The sequence below is a fragment of the Benincasa hispida genome, chromosome 3, assembly GCF_027475165.1.
Source record: "Benincasa hispida cultivar pf3 chromosome 3, pf3_genome.v1.1, whole genome shotgun sequence".
NCBI classification, from domain to species: Eukaryota; Viridiplantae; Streptophyta; class Magnoliopsida; order Cucurbitales; family Cucurbitaceae; genus Benincasa; species Benincasa hispida.
In genome coordinates, this window is record NC_143480.1 from 29366848 (window position 1) to 29392610 (window position 25763).

The 25763-nt window shown below is 38.7% G+C and overlaps 1 protein-coding gene across 1 annotated transcript; it reads right to left on the reverse strand.

The window, feature by feature from the left end:
• Positions 1–20121: 20121 nt before the first annotated feature.
• Positions 20122–23366, reverse strand: LOC120072708 (lipid phosphate phosphatase epsilon 1, chloroplastic-like). Its single transcript, XM_039025168.2, has 4 exons — positions 22731–23366; positions 21896–22121; positions 21014–21087; positions 20122–20692 (listed from the first exon to the last, which is right to left on the reverse strand). The coding sequence occupies exons 1-4, from the start codon at positions 23085–23087 to the stop codon at positions 20465–20467; spliced, it is 885 nt and encodes a 294-aa protein (XP_038881096.1). The 5' UTR covers positions 23088–23366; the 3' UTR covers positions 20122–20464.
• Between the last annotated feature and the right edge of the window lie 2397 nt (positions 23367–25763).

Below are 25763 nucleotides of genomic sequence, written 5' to 3' on the forward strand. Positions count from 1 at the left end.
GATGAGGCTAAGAGGTGGGATTATTCATTGGAGCCCAACGAGATCACTTCATGGGTACAGTTGGTGGAGCGGTTCATGAAGAAGTTCTTCCTACTTGTCGTCAACGCAAAAGGACGAAAGGATGTGTTGAACTTTGAACAGAAGGAAAATGAGACCCTGAGAACCGCCTGGGTGCGATTCAGAAGATTGGTGAAAAACTGCCCACATATTGAGATTCTCGATTGCGTCTTGATGGAAACATTTTATAATGGCCTGAATAGAGCAACGCAGGTTGTTGCTGACACCTCCGCGGCAGGAGGTTTTATGATCAAGACATACACAGAGGCCAAAGTCATCCTCGATCGCATCTTGTGGAATATGGATAACTGGATAGATGATGGATATAGAGGCCGAGGTGCCGATAGAAGAAAACTGAAATAGCCATTGTCCCTATGGAGATAATGACCATGTTGGCTGCCTAGATGGCCACGGTGACCTCGATCCTCCAATCAATGGCAATTAATCAAGGAGCCATTGCTCCACAATTAGCGCAACCCGCTGCCCTAGCTTAAGTGGCCCTATCAGTTGCGTCAACTGTGGAGGGGCTCACGGAGCTGATGCATGTCCATTGAATCTTCAGCAAGTGTGTGCTATCCAAAGCAACCCCTTCAGCAACACCTACAATCCAGGCTAGAGGAACCATCCTAACTTCGGTTGGGGTGGCAATCCCAACCTAGGGGGGCGAATGAACCATCAAGGGGGCAGTAGAGGAAATCCTCCATTTCACCACAATCAGGGGCAATCAAGACCGCATAACCAATAACCATCATCATCATCTAACACCTCGGGAGGCTCGCTAGAGACGCTGCTGAAGCAATATATGGATAAGAATGATGCAGTAATGCAAGCACAAACGTCCTCTATAAGGAATCTGGAGATCCATGTGAGCCAGCTGGCCTCTGAGCTAAGAAGTCGAACACCTGGAACATTGCCTAGAAATTCAGAAGCTTCGGGATCTACAGGGAAGGAGCAATGTCCTTAAAGACATTAAGCAGACAAGCCTGACCGCCTGTGGAGATGTGGATTGCGATCACCAAAGACAACACAATAGAAAATTTTTTGTAATGCGTTCATTTGTAATATATTTGTATACTTTGTTAATAGTCAATAAAATCAGAGTATATATTCACTCTACTTTTTGCCTGTGCCTCATTCTTTATCTTCATTTGTTAATTTTTGTGACATTCTTAGTCTTTTATTTTTACGATTTTCATTGCGTTGCTATGATGTATTATATGTTTACACTTAGAAACATTTCCCATACTTAGTAAATTCTGACTAACACTTAGTTAACTCTTAGTTTAGTAGTACTTTACTTTTTATCTTTCAAAGTTCTGCTCAAACCTTCTTTTTGAAATTTTCTTTTAAGTGTTTGTCTAGTCTATTCAAACAACGCAATGAGGAGCTTGCTCATCTTTAAATTTGGGGGTGAGGAAGGTCTGTGCAAATAATATAAAAAATATACAGTATTTAAGAAAATGCGTCCATTTAAAATATATATATATATAAAATAAGTTATGCAAAACTCCAATGTCAACGCAAGGGAAAATTTCAAAACTACTTCCAACCTGATAAGAGTTTAGTTGTGAAAGGAGCCTGCTCGTAATTGGATGTTCGTATGACACCCGTAGGAGCAAGCCAAAATGAAGGTGGGTTTCTAAGAACAATGTAGTATAAAAAAGAGAAAAAATAAAAAGAGTGCAAGGGACAACTTCTCTGATTATCATGAGTTAAAGTTGAAAATGGCACACAACCATAGTTGGATGTTCGCATGACACCCGTGGGGACAAGCCAAAACGAAGAGTGTAACGATGATCAACTGTCTCTAAGTGTAGATGAATGAACCGGTATCACATCCGAACGAGAGGGATCCTGAGGACATGAAAGTATGGTTAAGAAAGGCTTAAAAGAATTGAAAGTTACTACCTATACCAACAAGGTGCACCTTCCTTTTCGGTGGCTCAATCATAAGAACTCCAAAGTTAAGCGTGCTTAGCTTGGAGCAATCCTATGTCGGGTGACCTTCTGGGAATTTTCCTAGGATGCATGTGAGTGAGGACAAAGCATGCTGAAAGGTCCCGTGTTGGTTTATGGGGACAACTTTCACTTCTAAAGCATTCAAGGCAAGGGAAGAAAGGAGGAAAGGTAAGGGAGGAAGAAGGGAGGATGACATAGCCAGGTCGCAAGGGATGTAAGGGAATGCCGGGGCTATTAGGGCCCGAATCTGAATTCTGAATCCTGGGTCTGGGGCGTTACACTAAGTGAATAAATGACGCAAAGTTTTGACTCACTGCATATAGATACAGCAAGTTGTTTTGATAAAGAAGAGATAAACAAAACTAGAAAAGTGTCTTTGAGCAGAATTTTGTTTAACATTCAGAGCAACCAATCATCACAGAAATATAGGATAGGAATGGAGCATGATTGCCTTAGTAGAAGATATGCTTGAGGACAAACATATATCTAAATTTGGAGGTGTGATAACTTGTAAAAATACAAGTTATTTATGACACCTTATCTAGATATTGTGGCCAAAAGTTAGTAATTATGCGCCAATTGTATGAAAATTAGCCTAGTATTGCAATAATTATAAATGTTTGCAATTACACCCACTAACACCAAAAAGATGGAAGACAAGCCGAACTTTACTCTATTTTGCAGGAGACCAAGTCACCGCTTGCACTCAAGGCTCACGAGAGACTAATCAACACATCTCTATCACATTGCACCTGTCAATCAACAATGAAGAGACGAATACCGCAATGGCTGCGCAATGCGACAGTCGATCTGAGAGCTGTGTTTAAACTGCATGTGGTAATAAAAACAAACATCGCATGCAAACCTATGATCGAAAGATGCAGCTGAGCAATGCAAGAGCGGAGGATTGAGACACGTGTACAACTAATGGTTGTGCAGAATTGACAGTCTGATTGCATAACAGAAGGAATAATATCCCTCCATCTTCGAAATTACCATAACCATGAGTGGGGACCACAAGGTCGGAGTCAAAGATCTACACCTATGAATACCCCATTAATTTCAAAGAAAAATATGCTACTTGATACGAGGCTAAGTGTTGTTATATTGTAGAGAGAAGGCTGAGCTGAGTGCTTAAGAGAAGAAATTCGGGAAGAAGACGAGATAAGGCCGAGAGGTGAATCTCAGATCCAACCTGCTAAACACCCGATCGGAAGCTCTGTGCAAAGATCCCTGCTACCGGTAGAGCAAGCCTGAGAGGGAAGCTCTTCCTACCATCAAATCCGGCAAGCAGATCTCCATCGAATTTGTGTCAAGACATTGGCACTATTTGTATCTGTTCTATCTCTCTTTTATTGTGTAATTCATGTTTTCTTTATCTCTTCATTCACACAGCATATATCAAACGCTTAGTAGAAATATTAAATGTTTCGATAAATTCCATTTACCATTTTCTGTCTATTTTCGTTCACCCACCAATCACTTTCTCCATGATATCTTCTTAATCCTCTGATGAGCAATATGTATCACTACGAACTTAATCTGTATTAAAGATATAAAATACTTTTAGCTAAAGCATGCTAGACGACATCTTCATCTGTGAGAGTAGAAGTGAAGGTGTCATTCTGATCTATCGAGAGAAGGTCAAGAGAATGCGTTAACTAAAGCGAGTAGTACTTCCAGACATGGAAGCAACCTTGCGTTCATTACGTTAGTCTCTGTTTCACCACAGACATGTGGGAGCGCAGCCGATCACTGAGAGGTGTACGCCAAGAGAAGAGCGAAACAGTATTTGTACCTTCAATCTAATTAAGAACTTGCGTTGTTTATATTATTTGTCTTTCTCTTTCTATTCTATTCATAAGACTTGTCGCCGCATCCCATGTCTTTGCATAACTTTCGTAGCCAGCCTTAATCCCAGCATCTTGTACATGTAGTTTGTATCTTGTATTATCTAGTTTAGGTTTACTGTCTTTTTATGTTTTTATCGCATCTTTACTGCTTTCCTTTATTTTATTGCAATTTATATACTTGTACAAACACACTTTTAAAGATTGAAAACCTGGTCGCATGTATCATGAACATACCGCAATAACCTAAACTAGTCCCTGTGTTCGACCTTGGATCACACCGAGAAACTTGCGGTGGAATTACACTTTGTTCCATTGTAAGGAAACTTGTGCCAACGCATGGCATACTACATGAACATCCATAATTAACACATAATTAGACGTAGTATTGCATCATTGTGAGCAATTTATATCATCCATCCAAACACATTACACATACAATCATATCTTATCTCTAGGATGCATGTGATGCGTTAATAACAAATAGTGCTCATTGCTAAGCGTCTATCTTTTGTATCATGTGTAATCTGACTCTCCCGAGACTAGATTCTAAGCTGACCTTCCCAAGTCAAGATCCTGTCCTTAGACTACCCTCCCAAGTATCTCTAATGGACGAATGAAGCATACATAATATAAGATAATCGAAAAGAATGAAGATTCCCTAGTTGTGCTAGCTAATTGCTTCTCAACCCATTCAACTGATTTAACTACTCATGCGTGAATAACAGAGAGTGAACAGATATAGAGAAGGAAATTCCATTTTTATAAATGAGTTGAGTACAAAATGACAATGGAAGTTAAAGATAGAGAACCTGGTAGCAATTCCTTGCTGACCGAGGATTTTACACTGAAATCTTTATTCTTTTATAAAGATGTTCCCGCTTCTGCAGGCGTCGACCCTCTTTCTGCCCTTGAAGCTTCCGACGCTTTCCCAAGCTTACCGAAACGATATATCGGCACAACCTCCTTCCTCGCTTCACCTTAAAATGAAAGAAAACAAAGAACAAAGACGTATGAACTAAGGAATGGTGAACTAATCTACTCGTCAACCCCTTCTCTGAAGAATGCCCTTGATATTTATAGAGCATCCATGATGAAAGGTAACTTCTCTCTCTTGGTTGTACAGATGGGACAACTTTAATTCCTGACTGATGCGCCGAATAATTGTCACCAAAAAGCTGAATGTACTTTGTGACTGTTATCGGCTGTCAACTTAATTCGAATTCGACTGTTATCAGCTTTCTGTCCCATCGTGATTGATTAGCCTTTCACTCAGATGCGCCCAACATGTTGCGCTGACCAAGTTGCGTCGATCCTTCTCGGGCGAATGTTCACGAACACAATCATCGCAAAGCTTTGCGGTGAAATTGCTCTCAACTAGTGATTTCCTGTGATCGCAATTCTTGCATTGTGTTAACGCATATTCTGCACAAAAATACAAAAACCAACTGTTCTAATGCATTAAACGCATGCGACCGCAATATTATGAAATCGATGCTTAATGGACGCAAATTAGCATATTTCATCAACGCAATCCAACATTGTTTAAGAACTTAGCACTATGATAACGTGCATTTCTGCCCGTTATCAGTATACATAAGTGTCGAGATGACTGCATACAACCACCATATCCTACTTCCTGGAGGTGCAATATCCTATCCGTAGGGTGCATACGCTGTGTGAAAGCAAACAAACCTTATCTCTAAGTTCCCTATTCTTGCTTATGCTTTCCAATCCGCTCTCTCGAGTCTTAGATTTGGGTTTTAGACTACTCTCTCAAGTATGCCTAAATGATGAATGATGCGCTCATAAGACAAGGTAACCGCATAAACTTGGTTGACGCAAGATTATTCCTATCTCTAGTGAACAATAGCTTACATTGCTTAATGCGACCAACCACTTACCCTCTCGGGCAATTAGTTGTTGCTGACTTTACTCATAGAAAAGTGTTGCGTCCGCCTATAGACAGGCATTGCTACAGCTTCACACTAAGCAAATAAGATTTTCTCATACACTCACGCAACGCACACCTCTTGGTGGTTTGCTACATGCTTCCTATCTCTAATCCACATGACTAAGTATGCGATACTTTAGCAATCTTACTAAGTGATGCAATGAAAGTTAAAGATGCTAAGTAAAGAAGATGGAGATGGAGTCGAAGGAGACACAGAAATACATTGAACACATCATATATAAATTCCTTAATCACAAAATGTAATACAATACAATATAAGAAAAGAAGAGAAAATGAAATGACCGGTTGGAAGCAATGACTTACTTCCAGTGGATGTGCGTCAAGGCTGCCGGTGGTGCCATGGATGGGCGGAGGAGTTGACTCTCTCGAGATCTAACTTTAGTCGAAGGCTCCGGTCGTCACTTGGAATGGAAGAGGGAGATGAAGAACTCTCAAGCTTTCTTCTCACGCATTTGTCTGGATCACAAGGATCTGCCCAAGGGCGAACCTCAGGAGAAAACCTTGGATTCAACCTTGGGCGAAAACCCTGGATAAGTTGAAATTATGCTCATCGACTTCTTTATATAGAGCCTGGATCGCTGACAACATTATGGACTGCTTTGATTCTGACATTCGCGGCGCATTAATCCTTTCTGAATCTCTGCTGCTAACGGCATGGTAGGTGAGATGTCAACATTATCTTTTGATTTTCTCGAGGTACATGCGTTGATGCGTTCATTCCACCAACCTTGCATTGATCCCTCTATTATGCGTTATCGTGTAGCTGCAATCATGTAGTGACCGCATTCGCTTAATACCGCAACTCTACATGATGACCACAATCGCAACTCCCATGCGATGGACGCAAGCGGCTGATTACAGCAACACCCATGCGTTGATCGAACGTGTTCACCTTTGCAATGGAGAGTTTCTCCGCATGCGGTCGTCTATGCGGTAGTCTGGTTTCTGCATTTGCGTTCACTTCCTGCGTTAGCTACAAAAATAGAACATTGAACGCATAATAACACATAATAATGGGTTAGCCGAGATTCATCATGCTGAACGATGCAAGCTCATTTTCTCATGAATTCTTAACATAATTGCCACATATTCTCCTTAACAGCCCTCATAATTCTAAATAAAAGGCCTAGGATGACATGCATTTCTGCATGTCATCACTGATAGATCGGTGGAGTTTTTTGCTGTTGTGGGTTCATACAAAAGAAGACCATTTTCCTCTGGTATGAACCTCTTTCTCTGTATTTTATCGTACTCTGAGCATGCTGTTGATAAGTTTATTATGCGTAACTGTTAGTATAGAATGTATATCGTTTATATTCCGGTCACTGTGAAATCAGAGTGATCTAAGCCTGCTCATTGAACTCTCATATTGAGATCCTTCAATTGGTATCAGAGCCAGGTTTTTGATATTCCGATTTCATTTGTTGCAACGAAATAACATATACATTCATGGTGGGTGCATTTCGACGCTGTTTTAAATTTTAATTCTGCTGTGGATATGCCGAATTAAGGGATGTTTTCGGGATGAATTTCCTCGATCTGTTTAAATTCCTTTTACATTTGTGATTGTATGTAAAGGCCCCTATGTTTTTGGGCATATATAATCATAATCGAGTCTGTATTCAAAGTGTTTGAAGTCTTGAGTCATTCGTCGAAGTTCTGGGCAAAGGTTGAGGCTCTTCGAGGAAGGAGATGATCTAGGGTTGATCACATCGTGCAGAAAAAGTTCTCTACGATCGCTGTCCATCGCATCGCGAAGATGAAGGACTTTGCAATGTGGTTGAACGCATCGGTTGAACGATGGGGTATACAATCAAGCATTGGTCGTATCGGGAAGATGATCGAGCACATGATCGCTGAGTATTGTTTAACGCGTGTGCGCGCTAGACGATCATTTAGGTCAGTAAGCTTCATCGTTTAGTAACTGACTAAATGATCGTTTAGCATCACAAGGTAAATCATTTACCTGGTTGCGCGCATGGTTTAAACGATGAGATGCTCCGGATCGCTTAACATGCGGGCGCGCTAGATGATCGTTTAAGTCAGCAAGCTTCATCGCTTAGTAACTGACTAAACGATCGCTTAGCATTGCAAGGTAAATCGTTCACCTGGTTGCACGCATCGTATAGACGATGAGACGCTCGCGTATCGTTTAAAGCGCGCTAGACGATTGTTTAGGTCAACAAGCTTCATCGCTTAGTGTCTGACTAAACGATCGCTTGGTAACTTAAGGTAAATCGTTTACCTATTGTCACGCTACACGATTGTATGGACGATCAAGCTTCGCAGCCTCGTCATCGTCTACGCGATTGTTTGCTAAAGTTCCTATCGTTTAGTGCGTGCTGAACGATTGTCTACCTATTAAAGATTGCTACACGATGGAGACCTCCTGGCAGTTCAAGACTCGGTTCGCCTGTGAATCGATTTGCTCGATGACAAATGTAATAGATAGAGTTTTTCATTCTGGTTCTTTTTGGTTTAAAGGCTCATCCCGGTCCATTAATCTATTTGTTTAATACATGCGATATATGTCTTATATGTCATATGGTATGCACATATAGTAAATCCCACCTTAGGTTATGCATTGATCATACATCATCTCTTTATCGTAATTGTTATAATTTAGAGAAGCATGTTTTTTTTTTTTTTTTTTGTAAGAGCATGCTCATGCATCATTAATATAAGAGTTATATTTATGCATGCATAAAAAGCATTGACATGCATGATCTTTATATTGTAATTGTTATAGTATAAGGGTGAATGATAGCATGTTTGCTTGGTTATTACGCGTTATATAAAAGTTATATAGTAATGACCGGACATTACATGAAGCACGACACATAGGTTACTTTATAATTGTTATAAACGCCTCGTTGTGCGCAATTTTTTTAGTTGTTTTTCTTAAGAGTTAAAGAGAAATTAGAACTAAAAGAAATAAGAAAGACATGCATGCTCACTTAGGTTTAATTCATGTTTTAAAATGTTTAAAACTTGGATCACATAGACCTAAGATCACGGTTCTAATATGATTAGCAACCCTAAGGCTTTAATCTTTTAATCAGTTTAATAGGATTAAATTGGCAAATAAAAGGTTAAAGTGTAGCGAATCTATCTATAAGGGACCTTTTGTCTAAGGCGGGTTCTGTCTAGGCTGGGGTATTTAAGTTGATGGAAACGTAATACCCTTACCTGGGAACTTACCTGGAAAGGTGAATTAGATAGATTTGATACATGCATGCAAGTTAAGGACAGTCCATTAAAGTGTTTAAATGTGACTACTTGAACTTGTTTTTATTTCATAAACAAACGTTGTTTATGAGCAAACTTTAAAAAGACCACTTAGACTAAAATCAGTAGCCGGATTGTCTAGGTTAATGAATCCCTAGGTAGAACATTCAATGGGAAGTACTTGGGGCATAAGATGCTTCACTTAAACCTTTCATTTTTCTCCTTAAGTCCACACCGTGAGATCTATCCTCGTCCTCGCGGCACCTTTGGCGTGTCGCCGCAACGGATGGTGTTTGGGTAGGTCAATATCAAGGTGGATGGAGAGAATGTTCATAGTAAGTGGGAGCGGGAAGTGCGACAGTATATCCCTCGGTCTCCCTCGTTAGGTTGAATAAAGTTACTGCACATCGCCTCGAGGTACCCTGGGAGTGTCCCCCCTAAAGAATGACAGTTTTGCGCGTTTCTTTATTTGATCTCCTGTAAGAGGATAAGGTAACTTAGTCATTTGTCCTAATCTATCTTTTCCCTACGGTAAGCGTATTAGGGCGGGTCTCTGGCATCGAAAACGAGGGGTTACACTTACACGGAATAGTTAAATGTTAACGATTCTGGACCGAAAAATGGTGGCTATTAGGTTTAGTTCCAAGAGTTGGTTCTGCCTAATGGTTGAGAATGTCTCATCCCAGTGAAGGGGCAATTGATCACCCCACCGGTGGCGTTTGTCTTGACTCACTAGGGAATCATTACAAAATAGAAGTTTATTGCTTAGGGTACTTGAAACTGTTTTGCAAAACAAATTGGTTTAAAAGTGGCTTAGCAAAATCTAATCAAGATTTGTTCGTATTTTCAACAACTTTTTCAAATGGCTACAACCACCTTATCTTTGTTAAGCACCGAAAAATTGATTGTTGACAATTTTTCAACATGGAACATATGATCATGACGATCCTAATCATCGAGGATCTCATGGAGGCTTGTCCTCCTATTCTAGCTCCAAATGCTGCTCGAAATGTTTGAGAGGCATACGAGCGATGGGCAAGGGCGAATGAGAAGGCCCGAGCCTATATCTTATCAAGTCTTTCTGATGTCTTGGCCAAGAAGCATGAGCCTATGGTCTCAGCTTGTGAGATCATGGAGTCCCTGCGGGGGATGTTTGGACAACCGTCTGAACAGCTTATGCATGAGGCTCTTAAATATATATTCAATTCTAACATGCAAGAAGGCACCTCTATTCGTGAACATGTGCTAAACATGATGGTCCACTTCAATGTGGCGGAGTTGAATGGGTCTACCATCGATGAGGGCAGCCAGGTTAGCATAATCCTGCATTCTTTGCTAGAGAGCTTCCTGCACTTTATTAGTAATTTGATTCTTAACAAAGTGAAATATAACCTTACAACTCTCCTCAACGAGTTGCAGACATACCAATCTTTACTGAAAAGTAAGGAGAGGCAGAAGGGTGAGGCAAATGTTGCTTCATCCTCAAGGATGTTCCATAGAGGTTCGACTTCAGGAATGAAGTCTGCACCTTCTACTTCTAACTCTGCAAAGGTGAAGAAGAAGAAGAGTGGTAAGGGAAAAGGGAAGGCACCTGCTAACCCACCGCCTGTCACCCCGAGGAGGCGTCCACTAGTTGCTAAAAGAAAGTGTTTCCATTGCAACCAAGATGGACATTGGAAGAGGAACTGTCCTCGGTATCTGAAGGAGAAGAAAGAAACCAAGGCTAAGGCCAAGGCAGATAAAGGTAAATATGATTTACTTGTACTCGAACTTGTTTAATGGAGAATGATGATTCTGCCTGGATAATTGATTTAGACGCCATTAACCATGTTTGTTCTTCTTTTCAGGGGATTAGATCCTGGTGACAGCTGGAGGCTGGTGAGATGACGATACGAGTAGGCACTGGGCACGTCGTCTCAGCTGTGGTAGTAGGAGGGATCCAGTTGACTTTACAGAATAGGTTTCTAAATTTAAATGATGTTTTAGAAGAAAATTCTTTACCTATGTGTGAATCTTGCCTTGAGGGTAAGATGACTAAACGACCTTTTACTGGAAAAGGTTTTAAAGCCAAAAAGCCTCTTGAGTTAGTACATTCTGACCTTTATAGTCCTAAGAATGTGTGAGCTTGGGGTGGCTATGAGTATTTTATCAGTTTTATTGATGATTACTCCTGGTACGAGTATGTTTATCTTTTGCAACAGAAGTCTGAATCTTTTGAAAAGTTCAAAGAGTTCAAGGCTGAAGTTGAAAACGCATTGGATAGACAAATTAAAACACTTCGATCAGATCGAGGTGGAGAGTTTTTGAACTCCGCATTCCAGGACTATTTGATAGAACATGGCATTGTTTCCCAACTTTCAGCGCTGGGTACACCTCAGTAGAATGGTGTAACGGAGAGGAGAAATAGGACCTTGCTAGACATGGTTCGTTCGATGATGAGTTACGCTTCCTTACCAGACTCGTTTTGAGGTTTCACAGTGGAGACTGCGGTGTACATACTCAACTGTGTTCCCTCCAAAAGTGTTACAAGAACACCTCTGGAGTTGCGGAATGGGCGTTAAGCTAGTTTACGTCATTTCCGCATCTGAGGTTGCCCTGCACATGTGCTTGAGGCTAATCCTAAGAAGTTGGAACCGCGATCAAGGTTATGCCTCTTTGTAAACTACCCCAAAGGCACATGAGGGGGTTATTTTTATGATCCGACGGAAAATAGGGTGCTTGTTTCAACAAACGCTACTTTCCTGGAGGAGGATCATATAAGGGAGCATAGTCCACGAAGTAAAGTCGTGTTACGTGAGCTTTCCAATGAAACTACTGAACTTCAACAAGAATTGTTGAAGAGCCTACTACATCAACAAGAGTTGTTGATGGGAGTTCATCCAGTAGGTCAGTTCCACCTCAAGATTTGAGGGAACCTCGACGTAGTGGGAGGGTTGCGAACCCACCTGTTCGCTATTTGGGTTTCACGGAAATCCTTGCTATGGTAGCAGATGGCAATGTTGAGGATCCGTTGTCTTATAAGAAGGAAATGGAGGATGTTGATCAGGATGAATGGGTCAAGGCCATGGATCTCGAGATGGAGTCGATGTACTTCAACTCAGTATGGGATCTTGTAGATCAGCTTGATGGGGTTCGCCCTATAGGTTGTAAATAGATCTACAAGCGCAAACGGGGTGCTGATGGGAAGGTACATACCTTCAAGGCTCGAATTGTGGTAAAAGGGTTATACTTAGGTAGAGGGAGTCGACTATGAGAAGACTTTCTCGCCTGTTGCCATGTTAAAGTCGATCCGCATCCTCCTATCCATTGCAACTTATTATAATTATGAGATCTGGCAAATGGACGTTAAGACGGCCTTTCTGAATGACAATCTTGAGGAGACCATTTATATGGTGTAGCCCGAGGGATTCATAGCCCAAGGTCAAGAGTAAAAGGTTTGCAAACTGAATTAGTCCATTTATGGACTAAAATAGGCGTCTTGTTCTTGTAATATACGATTTAATGCTGCGATCAAGTTGTATGGCTTTGACCAAAATGTTGATGAACCTTGCATCTACAAGAAGATCATCAATGCTTCAGTAGTCTTCTTAGTGTTGTAGGTAGACGATATCCTACTCATTGGGAATGATGTAGATCTACTGACTGCAGTTAAGAACTGGCTAGTGACCCAATTCCAAATGAAAGATTTGGGAGAGGCTTAGTTTGTTTTAAGGATCTAGATTTTTCGGGATCGTAAGAACAAAGTGCTAGCATTGTCTCAAGCATTGTACATTGACAAGATGTTGCTCAAGTACTCGATGCAGGACTCCTAGAGGGGCCTGCTGCCGTTCAGGCATGGAGTCACTTTGTCTAAGGAAATGTGTCTTAAGACGCCTCAAGACGTTGAGGAGATGAGACGGATCAGTTTAACCCTGGCCATTTTATTGTTGCTGACTCGTTTACGAAGGCTCTCACGGCTACAGTGTTTAAGAGTCACCTACGGAGCATGGGTCTACAGGATAGCCCGCAATTGGACTAGGGCAAATGGGAGATTTTCTTGTACTGGGCTTTTATGCCCTAGTTTATTTTTTTGTACTAAGTTTTTTGTACACCCCACTTCGCTTTAGGACAAGTGGGAGATTGTTGGGATTGATGCCCTAAAGTTTCGTGTCCTGTAGTTTGTAAACATTATGTACGAACACTTGTGATTGTTAATATATGATATTTACTTACATTTTGTTGTTTTGCTCATTACGTATTTTATTTGCTTTACCACAAACCAATAAACATATAATCTCTGGTTATCTGTATGTGACTCAAGCATGTATGTGGTGACATACAAGTGGATCATGTCTTGAGTGATAACCAAAATGGTTTGTAGTATATGAATATAGGAGGGAAACCTTATCCTGGTAATGCTACGGACATGGCTCGCTTTGTGGAATGGTCACAAGTGTTGTGACTTGCCACAAATGATATAATCCTGATCATTTGTGTTGGGGACATGCGAGCGGGGGCGTCCTATACAAAGAGTTTGTATAAGACCTGACCACGAAGTGTTAATATCTCGTTATATAACACCGTTCATGACAGAGACTTCACTTCACTAGGATGACCATAGGTAACATGACCTCAATCCTGAGTGAGTTGGGAACTCCTGCCATTGAGGGCGGTCCTTTAATTTGTATGGGTGCAAGTGGCCAAGTCGCCGATTCAAACCTACTATTTTGGGGATACGTCTGATTTGGGAGTTGGGAACTCAACTACACAAGATGGAATTCACTCCTTCCCCGAGGAAGGGGTAAGTAGATAGATGGCTCCCTTAAGGGCTCATTATGGGGCTTGAACAATGTGGCGCCACACACCTTCTCTTAGCCCAAGAGATGTTCACACATAGTTAGACTATGTTGTATTGTTCATTAGAGGAATCAGTGGTAGTTAAGGAGTCAGGTGTAAATATAGGGGCAAAACGGAAATTGGCCCAGCTGTACTTACGAGCATCTGTGAAGGGTCATCGTACTCATGATTGGTTATATCCAATGGACACAGAAATATATCTGTGGTGAGAAGTGTTCAGCTGTTGGTCTTTAGTGGAATCACTGACAGTTAACAGATGGTGAATCCCGTGGCTAAAGAGTTTAGTCAGCTATTCACGTACCATTGGAGTTTCGAACCACAGGTCCATTAGGTCACCTGAGTAGCTTGGATATAGTCGAGAACCAATGTTTGGGTTAATTTGAAATGTTCAAATTGACAAGAGGAAGTACAATTATATATGATATAATTAAATTGGTTAATTATATATGACATAATTGGCTAAATGTATGAGATACATTATTTTAGAGGAAATTAGATATAAATATAATATGATTATATTTATTAAATAAATGAATTGATTAATTATTTAATAATTAACCAATATTTTCACGTATGAATGTGGGAACGTGGGCTACGAAGGTTAAGGTAACCGCGGGTTGAAATTTGAAAATCGTTTTCATTTTTGTAGAGAATTCATTCGTGCAATTCGAAAGCCTATGCGATAGCGTTCTCCAGCTAAACGATCGTATACCTCGCGCCTAAACAATCGCACACTGTCGCCTAGACGATCAGATAGCTTCTCTAAACGATCCTATAGTGTGCCGATTTAGCTAAACGATCGTATACCTTTTCCTAAACGATCGTTCAGCAAATCCTACACGATCATGTAGCTCCTCTATGCGATTAGCACTTTCGCTATACGATAACAGAGTTTCATTTCGCACTTGCTTATCATCTACACGACGTGTTCTCCTCCATCCTCTACCAAACTCACCAGAGCCCACACTTTGGGTTTTTGACGCGAGGATACCTGGATTTCCCTGGTGGTGGTGTTGTCCCCGAATCCTCGTTCGTGTACGTTCGAATCGTGCAGTAACAGTCGAGAGACTCGTCGGGTGCTGGTAGATCGGAGGAGTTTTCCGCTGCTATGGGTTCACACAAAAGAAGATCGTCTTCCTCTGGTATGAACCACTTTCTCTGTTTTTTATCGTACTCTGAGAATGCTGTTGATAAGTTTATTATGCATAACTATTAGTATAGAATGTATATCATTTATATTCTGGTCACTGTGAAATCAGAGCGATCTAAGCCCGCTCATGGAACTCTTATATTGAGATCCTTCAGATTCATCTCCCAAGGTCAAGAGCAAATTGTTTGCAAGCTTAATCGATCCATTTATGAATTGAAACAAGCTTCTCGATCTTGGAATATAAGATTTGATACTATGATAAAATCTTATGACTTTGACCAGAATGTTGATGAGCCTTGTGTCTACAAGAAAATCATCAACAGTTCAGTAGCTTTCTTAGTATTGTACGTGGACAATATCCTACTCATTGGGAATGATGTAGGCCTACTAACTAATGCTAAACAATTATTAGCAGCCTAATTCCAAATGAAATATTTAGGAGAGGTGCAATTTGTTCTAGGGATCCAGATCTTCAAGGATCGTAAGAACAAAACACTAGCCTTGTCTCAGGCATTGTACATTGACAAGATGCTTGTCAAATATTTGATGCAGAATTCCAAGAGAGGTTTATTACCTTTCCAACATGTAATTTTATTGTCTAAGGAATAGTGTCCTAAGACACCTTAAAAGGTTGAGGAAATGAGATGGATTCCCTATGCATCGGTTGTTGGTAGCTTAATGTATGCAATGTTATGTACTAGGCTTGACATTTGCTATGCAGTGGGGATAATCAGTAGATATCAGTCTAAACCAGGATTAGATCACTGGACAACTGTTAAAACCATCCTCAAGTATCTTCGGAGAGCAAGAAATTACATGCTTGCGTATGGGTCTAAGGATTTGATCCTTATAGAATACACTGACTCTGATTTTTAAACTGATAGGGATTCTAAGAAATCCACTTCAAGATCAGTGTTCACATTTAACGAAGGAGCTGTGATCTGAAGGAGCACAAAGCAAGGTTGCATAGTTGACTCTACCATGGAGGCAAAGTATGTAGCGGCTTGTGAAGTTGCCAAAGAGGCTATATGGCTTATGAAGTTTTTAATGGATCTGAAAGTTGTTCCAGACATGTCAAAGTCTTTCACCCTTTATTGTGATAATAGTGGTGTTGTGGTGAATTCTAAGGAGCCTAGAAGCTATAAATGTGGGAAGCATATAGAGCGCAAATATCATCTTATATGGGAGACTGTGCATCGAGGGGACGTGATCATCACAAAGATCGCTCCGGAGCAGAATGTTGTTGATCCATTTACAAAGGCTCTCACAGTTGAAGTGTTTAAGGGTCATATGAAGAGTTTGGGTCTACGAGATATGCTTCATCTAGTCATGGGCAAATGAGAGATTTTATTGGAAGCGTTGTATATGCCCTAGTTTATTGTTTTGTGTACTGTACATAGCTTCTACACTTTGTATTTGTACACCCCACTAGCTTTAGGACAAGTGGAAGATTGCTGGCTTTGATTCCCTAAATCTCATGGTCTTGTAGTTTGTAAACTTTATTTATACAAACAAATTATTTATTTAATAAAATAAGTGTTATTTTATTTGATATTTAGTTGCATTAATTTAGAATCAATAAACTAAGATCCAAGATTATTCGATGTAGCTTAAACATGTATATGGTTACATATAGGTTGATCATGTTTAAGTAGTAACTTGAATGGTCTGTAGTAGATGGATAAGACTGGGTGCCTTATCTTGGTGATACTACAGATACAACCCGCTTTGTAATTGTTACAATTGTTGTAAAGTGTTACAAAGGATTTGATCTTGATCATCCATGTGGAGACACATGAGTGAGGGTACCATATACAAAGAGTTTATATAAGACCGCACCACCGAAATGATTAGTCTCTCTTTATAACGTCGTTACGAGAAGAAACTTATATTTCACTAGGATGACTATAGGTGACTTGACCTTAATCTTGGGTGAGTTGTGAGCTCCTGCATATAAGAGCGGTCCTTTGATCTGCATGGGTGAGAATGGTCAGATTCACCGACTCAATATGCCTACCATTTTGGGGATTCACCGACTGGGAGTTGGGAACATAGCTACATAAGAAGGAATTCACTCCTTCCCATTATTAGGGTAAGTAGATAAATTGCTCCCTTGAGGGCTGATTTCAGATCTTGAACAATGAGGCGCCTCATCCTTTCCTGGCCCGAGAGGGGTTCAGTTATAGTTGGACTATGACTAATTGTTCATTAGAGGGATCGGTGGTACTTAAGGAGTTATACATAACTATAGGGGTAAAACAATAATTTTTACCAAACTGTACTTACGAGCAATTTGTGAAGGGTCAATGCAATGTTAATTGGTTATATTGGACACAAAAATATATCTATAGTGCGAAGAGGGCAACTATCGGTCTTTAGTAGAGTGAACGAAAGTTAATGAATGGGGATCAATTTAATTAAAGAGTGTAATTAATTAATCTCGTATCATTGGAGCTTCAATCTGTAGGTCCATAAGGTCCTCTTATTAGCTCAATAAGGATTAATGAGAATCAAATTATTTTTGAATTAATTTGAATTATTCAAATTAATTAAAGGGAATTAATTGTATGAGATACAATTAATATAATGTATGTTGATACATTATAATATAAAATTTAATGAGAGAAATAAATATTTGAATATGATTCATATAAAAACTATATGTTAAAATTAATGTAAATTTGATTCATATTAAAACTATAGGTTATATGAGAGCATAAATTATAGACTATATTATATGTGATACAATAAAAACTATAGGTTATATATTATATGAGATATAATATATAGTTTAGATTTAATTAAATTAAATTAGTTAAATTATAATTTAAATTTGAATTTTGAATTCAACATTATTAATTTCTTGGGAGTTATTGATTTAATTATGGAGAGAGTTATTCCATAACTCCCTCATTCCCATCTCTCAGATGGTGTAAAGGGGAGAGGATTCAATTGCTATTACGTGAAATTTCACATAATACTTTCAAGGTCTTCATCTTCATCCCTCTGTCAAAATTCTTCTAAACATCACTCATCCTTCCCTCACAAAATTGAAAGGAGTCCCATAACTCTTCTTGGTTCTTACCTTGAGAATAACAAGGTAATCATTGTGGTGGTGTCCAAAGGAGGTTGTTGTGTTCGAGAAAAGTTGTGTTCGTGATTCTGTGGAGGAGATCCATTCGTAGTCTCACCAGAGAGTAAATGTGAAGAAAGGTTCTTCAAGAGTTACTATATCGTTTCCCTCTTTTCTCTTTAATATTATGTAGAAAGCATGCTTAGATTCATGTATGTTTATTTGGTTTCTATCTCCTCTGTTTTCTTAAGTTCGTAAAATGAAATTCGAGACACCCGGCGTTCGTACACGTCCTCTGTGGGGATTCCAATCCCTTTTAAGTGCTGATTCAAATGCACTAAATCATGTAAGATCAATTCATATATATACACTGGATAAAGGATTTGTCGTCTCGTGGACTATAATTGTAACGATATACGTTCAAATGGGTAAGGAGGAATGTGAGCTTCAAGCATCTAAAAGAATGCAGGAAAACAATGTGATTCCAAGTGACTATAGATTTGCTGCTGTCATCTCTGGTTGTGGTAATTTTGCAAGGTTGAAGTGGGAGGAACAGCTACATGCTCATGTTTTATGTGTTGGGTTTCTGAAGGCTTTATCAGTTGCTAACATTATGATGACCATGTACTCAAGATGTGGGGAGTTAGCTTTAGTTTCAAAGGTATTTTGTTCAATGAATTTTAGAGACTTACGTGGAGCACTATAATTGTAGCATATTCTCAAGTAGACTATGGTGAAGAAGCTTACGAGTATCTGTCACGGATGAGAAGTGAAGGACCGAAACCAAATGAGTTCGCTCTGGCTAGCGTGTTGAGTTATGTGGAAGTATGACGATTCTCGAGCAGGGGAAGCAATTGCATGCTCAAGTTGTCTGTTGGGTTAGAACAGACATCCATGGTATGTAGTGCTCTTATTATTGTGCATGCAAAATGGGGAAGAGCATCAAGGAAGATTCTAAAACCTTTATGGATTAATTGAAAGACGACGTCATTTCATCGACAACAATGATCAACGGGTATGCTGAACCGAGAAGCTATTGAATTAGTCGAAAATATCCAAAAGGTTGGTTTGAAACTAAACTCAGTGACCTTAATTGGCGTTCTTACTACTTGTAGCCATGCAGGAATGGTTGACCTTGGTTTCCACTGCTTCAACTCAACGAGTAAAGATTATCACATCACTCCTTCAAAAGAACACAATGGATGTATGATTGATCTTCTTAGTCGAGCAGGGAGATTAAGTGATGCAGAGAGCTTGATCAGAAGCATGCTGTTTCAAATGGGACGATGTCGTCTGGTCTACTTTGCTGAGGGCATGTAGATAGAATCCACAGTGATGTTGATTGTGGACAACGTGCTGTAGCTGAAATTCTGAAGTTGTGTGCTGGGACTCACGTAACCTTAGCAAACATTTTCGCTGCCAAGAGAAAGTGGAAAGAAGCAGCAAATATAATGTTGATTAAAGGGGGTGGTTAAGTAGCCAGGACGGTCTTCGATAAAGGTCAAGGATAGTGTTTTTGCATTTGTTGCTGGAGACCATTCTCATCCACAAGAACACATGTACAGTAAGTTGGAGGAGTTGACTTCAAGAATGGAAATATATTCTTGAACTGGACCATTTAGTAACTGATATGGAAGAATAGCAGAAAATTGATTGATCTGTATAGACTCCCTTTACTTCTTAGAGAGAAATCATGGACTGCAAAACTGGGATAACTTTTGACTTCTAAGTACAGAGGTTGCACATGAAGGTGCTGGTACTCTATTGAGAATACTGTTCAATCAATTGTGATACTTTGAAAGGTCCACTAAATGAAGGTTATTTTTCAGCTGTGGTCATCTCCTTGAAGAATTTGTGGAGATTTTGAGATAGATGTGTGATTCAACATAACCTATATTTGCCATTATATTTAATGATTGAAGAATATGACTCGTCACCTGAAAACCTTGATCAGAAATAGATAATTGCACAAGCATGTTAACATTGCCTAAAATTCGAACTTGAAGGTGGATACTATTTAAGCATTATACGTAAAATGATCTTACAGTTTGAAACTTTATAGAGATTTGTACTCTTCAAAGATTTTTCATAAATGCACAAATGCCCTTTACGCCTCCTATAAGCCATTGAATGATTCAATCAGTTTTCCATTCTAAAAACAAAAAAGAAAAATCTACACCCTAACTATCTTTCACATGGACACAATTCTCATCTCACCTCATCAAAAGGTGAAATCAGCAGTTGTATTCAATTAGTCGAGCACTTGTTTGCCTCGAGAAAGGAGACCAAGGATCCCATCCAATTGAAACATGTAGAATACTGTAATGTGACAACAACTATTTTTCATCTTTGAACCAATTGTTGAAGACATATATAACGAAGCCTATACAGAATCCAGAAGCTCCCAAGGCCACAACAACTTGAACCCATAAATTTGCTGAAAAAGCTTCACTAACCACAGCCTTCCAGACCAAATACCATGAAATAGCGAAGAAACCACCCAATACAGAACCTACCAAAACTTGGCTGATAGTATGGAGCTTCTGTGAGACTCGTAGCCATGACTGTCAAATACAGGAGGAAAAAAAAAGAATTTAATTTTTTAACCAGATTTAGTTTTTATAATCAAACTATACTAGTGAAATATTTTTAATTAGTAAATTTCTGAAAGTTGAACGCAAATAAAATTTGAAGAACATAAATAGTAAAAGGCACAACCATAGTGACTACATTTGTAGCTATACCCTTTTTCTTCTCTACAATTTAATGCAACGGGAGGCACTTTTATGCCAAGCCTCAAACAAAACATTTAACCAAATCTTGCAAGAGTTGTCAAATTTTCAGGACCCTACTAAGGACTAGAGAAGATATGAGAATATACTTACAAAATATGAACCAAATATGAAGGAAAGTCCACAGATAAACAATGATGTTGCATTAACACCTAGCCATTCCACCGCTGCAGCAACATCAGAAGTAGTGTTAAAAATAAGCATTGATCAATTGAATTCTTCATACATAAAATTCCGGATTACAAGTTTTAGTGGCCCATAAGCACAAAAATGGGATAATAAGAAGAAAGACAATATGCTTGGTGCATGGATGAGGCTCTGCAATGTCAAGAAAAAACGATTTTCTACAGAATGACAACTCTTCCATTTGATCCCACAACCTTAAATGAATAAAGATCAGATACCAATAAGCATAAGGATAAAAAGAGGATTAGGAATATGGTGTCGGGGGTCCCCAGCTATATGTTATTTTGAACTCGAGAAAGTAATGAAAGAGGTCGAGGATGCTTCACTGGTTGGCATTCTTGTAATTACACTTCAAAGTCTTGGGTTCATGTTCGAGGTTGAAAACTTAATAACTTAAACTTAGGTACTCTCATGGTTGGCCTATAATGGGTAAAGTTTTCTTGAAGATTAATGGTGTGCCATGAACATAATCCAAGAAGTGAAGCTTTGATAGATTCATTAGAAAAAGTCAGAAAAGTGCCCTAGAATTAGAAAATGCTTGAAGCTTTGAACCATGTCTAATTGAACCATCCAATCAGATTCTTTCACTAGTGCTTTGAAAGTTGAAGTTCTTCCAAAGTTAGCCGTACACTTGATACCATGAAGATAGGAGCAAAGCATGAATGTAGTAAGGAAAGTCATTCCCCACAATTAAAACACGGAAGTTATAATCGGAGCAAGGCAAGCATTCTATCAGCTCAAAAGAGCTGCTTAGAAATTGTTTGTTGCTTAATGATGGTAAGAAATTACCTGACAAGGCGACAAATACAACAGCGAAGAATATAGACTGTGCATGAGAAGAAGGCATTCCAGGATCAGATCTCAATGTGGCAATAGGCCGCTCTTGGTTTAGTATCCTTTTTAGTACCATAGAAAGCACAGCATTAATAACAGACCCCATGGCAGTCCACAAGGCTTCGGCATCATGCCTCAAAAGAATTATAGCAGCAAAAAGGGCAGCTACAAGCCACTTGCTCTGAAAAGAATCAACAATGTTACTAAACAATATAGCCAAACTGACAAAATTTGATCCTAAATAACCCACTTTGAAGTTGACAAAGTTCCAAACACTGCAGGAAAATGAAAATCTGCGTTCAAGCATGGCATTTGCTCAAAGTTATGTTGGAAAACTGTGTTACTCCTATAGACTAATGCTACTAGCGAAGTTAAAATGGAAGTGTTTGAGAACAACTAGTACCTTTAAAGTTGAGACACTATACATTGCAATGCCAATAAAGTACTAAATCAATTAAAAGTAGGAAACATCTTGGTATATCATATGAATACAACATCTATATTGGTAAAAGGCCATCGTTGGTAAAATTTAAAAGCAAAATCAATAGGGTTTAAGCACCCATAATGGACAATATTGTAACAGTGATATGAAGGGGTGTATTACATGTACAGTGTACAACTAATCAACAAAGTCACCCAAAGTTTTGTTCAACCATCAACTTGAAAAATGATTCATTGTAACAGATTGGTCTCTAGACAATGGTTAAAAAGCCTATGATGCTGCAATCAAGCTCAAACAAACACATGCCCAAATCAAGAAATAAACGAAAAACTAATAAATGTTACCAACCAACTTATTGAGTATAGCCTCCAGCCCACCAGCCGCAATCTCAGAATGAAATTCAGAAGACCCATCAAAAAACGACTCTGTCTCTAAGCTTCTGAAACCCTCATCTCCATTTCCACACTTAACAGAAGAGGGCCCAGTCAATTCAGCCATGCCCCAGCCGCTTTTCCGAAATAAAGCTTCCTTTGAGACAAACCCACGAAGGCAAACAAGATTTGAGGAAGGGAATTGAAGAGACGATGTGGGTTTAAGGGATTGAAGCTTAGAAATCCTGTTGGAGATAGTTTTGAAAGAAGGGTGAAAATTGGCGGCGATTGAAAGCGGCATTTGGGTCAACATACGAGAGGTTGTTGAAGGCATTATAAGGGAAGAAGAATAAGAAAAGGGTTGAAATCAAGTTTCTGGGTGGTTCCATAAAGGGGAGTTTTTTGGTTAAAGAGGCTGAGAGGAAGCATCTTGTGCCGTCACAGCCTCTCGGACGATGTCTCATCGTGTGGACTGTGGCTGGCTTCATATTTTCTCAATAAGCACTTCAAAGAAACAAATTGTTAATAGCCACTCGGCGGCTTTTGTGCACTTACCGAATTCGTGGGATTCACGACGACATCAAATTGTTTCAAATAATTGAAGTAATTGGCTGAAGCTGAAGGACAGCGATGGGGCCTAGTAGTTTCTATAAAACGATAGCTTGAATTGAATATCATTTGGTACCAAATAATATATACACACACATTTTACAAATAGTATCATACTATTGTCACACATTTCAGGGTAAGTTCAAGATTAATATATTTTTAAAATGAAAGGACAAATATAAAGTAGTTATGAAAAAAATAATTTTAATAATCTTAAAAAAAAAAATGCAATCTAGGATAATTCGGTAAAATAGTGACAAAAATAGGTAGAGAACTCGTATACCAAGTACACGAGTTCATTTCCATCCACGTAACCCTCCCATGCAGATAACGAATTTATGCATTTCTCAATTTACAATTTTTATTAAAGATGTTCCTTAATTGAGTCTCAAATCAATTTACTTCTTAATCAAACGGTTATTCTCATAAATAGAACAAAAGACGAAGAAGAATCATCATTACATTATTACATCATTACACCATTGAATATATTTGTCGGTATATTTCTTTCTACCCTACTTTTGTCATTATTTATTAAAATATTATTTTTTTATTAAAAAATTCCACATTTCATTAGGAATCTCTTTAAAACTAGGGTATTTATCCTAATGAGTTGGAGTTGGGAGAGACTTCATTCCTTGTTTGGTTCAAGAAGTTTATGGGTTTCGCGATTAGAAATAATCAATTTTATGTGTTATTAACTCCTTAAAGAAATGAATCAATTGCATAACTATTTATGCACACCCTACAAATGAAAAGTCGTATGGGGACCATCAGGGGTAGACAACAAAAAATTATATCTAATTGAACCTTAAATTTTAGATTTTGTAGTAATTAGATATATTAATTCTAAAAGGATTCTAATTGTACCTATAAAATACAAGGTTCACTTTTTTTTTTTGGTTGAAATCAACACAAAGTTGGATTTGATGTCTAGTCTAATATTTAAATTTGAACATTTTGATATATAAAAGAGATCTACTAGATGCACATTTGATATATTAGGAATCTATTAAATACAAATTCGAGGATTCAATTACTTATTTAATATTTTTTAAAGTTTAGGAACTATATATAAACACAAATTTAGAATTCATAGGCACTTCTAACCTTGTTGTTGGGCTGAAGATCCTTTACAAGTCCCAAATACTCAAGATCACTAATGAAGAGATAAAGAAATGACTTAAATCAATTCTGCCAAATCCTCAATACTCGGAACTCGACGCTCGACACCTTACTACTCGATCCTCGATCAGAATTCCCTTCTTCGCTTGACTAGTCTCTGTTAAATCCTCGATGCAACTTAATGACAACGGAGTTAATACTCAATCGTACTCGACGGTTCTTGAACGATGCTTGGTGCAACTCGAAGGTGAAAACAGTGTACTCGGACCTACTCGATAGTAATAATTCGATGCATGATTGACTCGATAACTTGATACTCGATGTGATTTGTAATGTAAAGGATTGGCGCGCAATTTGTAGTGAAGTATTACTCAATTGAAAACAAGAAAATAAGGAAGAAGAAAGAGACACAATGATTTTCGTGGTTCGGCAAGGTTGCCTACGTCCACGGGAAGATCTGAAATCTTTTACTAATTGAAGATTGCTTACAGATTTTAGTTTGCAAGAAAAAAAAGAAAAGATGATAACTCTCTAATTTTTGAATTCGAAATCAATGGTATTTATAATGATATACCGGCTAACCATTACAAAAAGTTAGGTATAAAAACACACTGAAAATCTGAGGTATTTGAGTTAAACTTCTTCAAATTCTCCACCTTGACTCCAATGCTTGCAATCTTCATGATCTTTCTGATTCTGACCGGTTTGTCTACCTTATGTCTGGAAGCTCAAAACCAACCTGTTCTAAACATTTAAAAAATTTAAACTTTGTAATAGGTTTAGTTAGCATATCAGTTGCATTATCAAAAGTATGGACTTTTAAGATTTCCATCTCCCCGGTCTCAATTTTATCTCTAATGAAGTGATATTGGATATCAATGTGCTTTGTTCTAGTATGGAATTATGGATTTTGGGATAAATGGATAGCACTTTGGTTATCACAGCAGATTTTCACTACTGTTTGATCTATTCCAAAGTCTTTCAGTAGTCCCTTAAGCCACAAAGCCTCTTTGCTTACTTCAGTTAGAGCCATATATTCAGCTTCAGTTGTATATAGGGCTACTATAGGTTGAAGAGATGCTTTCTAGTTGATTAGATTAGGACCAAATAGGAAAAGGTAGCCTGTTAAGGACCTCCTTTTGTCCAAATCACCAGCATAGTCAGCATCAACATATCCATAAAGCTCTAGTTTTAGTTCAGCTGACCTTTGATAGACTAACTTAGAATTTTTAGACCAAACTAGATACCTTAGGATCCATTTAGTAACTTCTCAGTG

Bases quoted from the DNA above. Each gene is read 5' to 3' on its own strand.
- LOC120072708 (XM_039025168.2), bottom strand. From the start codon at position 23,087: ATGCCTTCAACAACCTCTCGTATGTTGACCCAAATGCCGCTTTCAATC. The intron at 21,088-21,895 runs GTAATTTCTTAC...ATGTTGCTGCAG, and splicing joins TGTATTTGTCGCCTTGTCAG to CGGTGGAATGGCTAGGTGTT. The intron at 20,693-21,013 runs GTAAGTATATTC...TGTATTTGACAG, and splicing joins TCATATTTGGTTCATATTTT to TCATGGCTACGAGTCTCACA.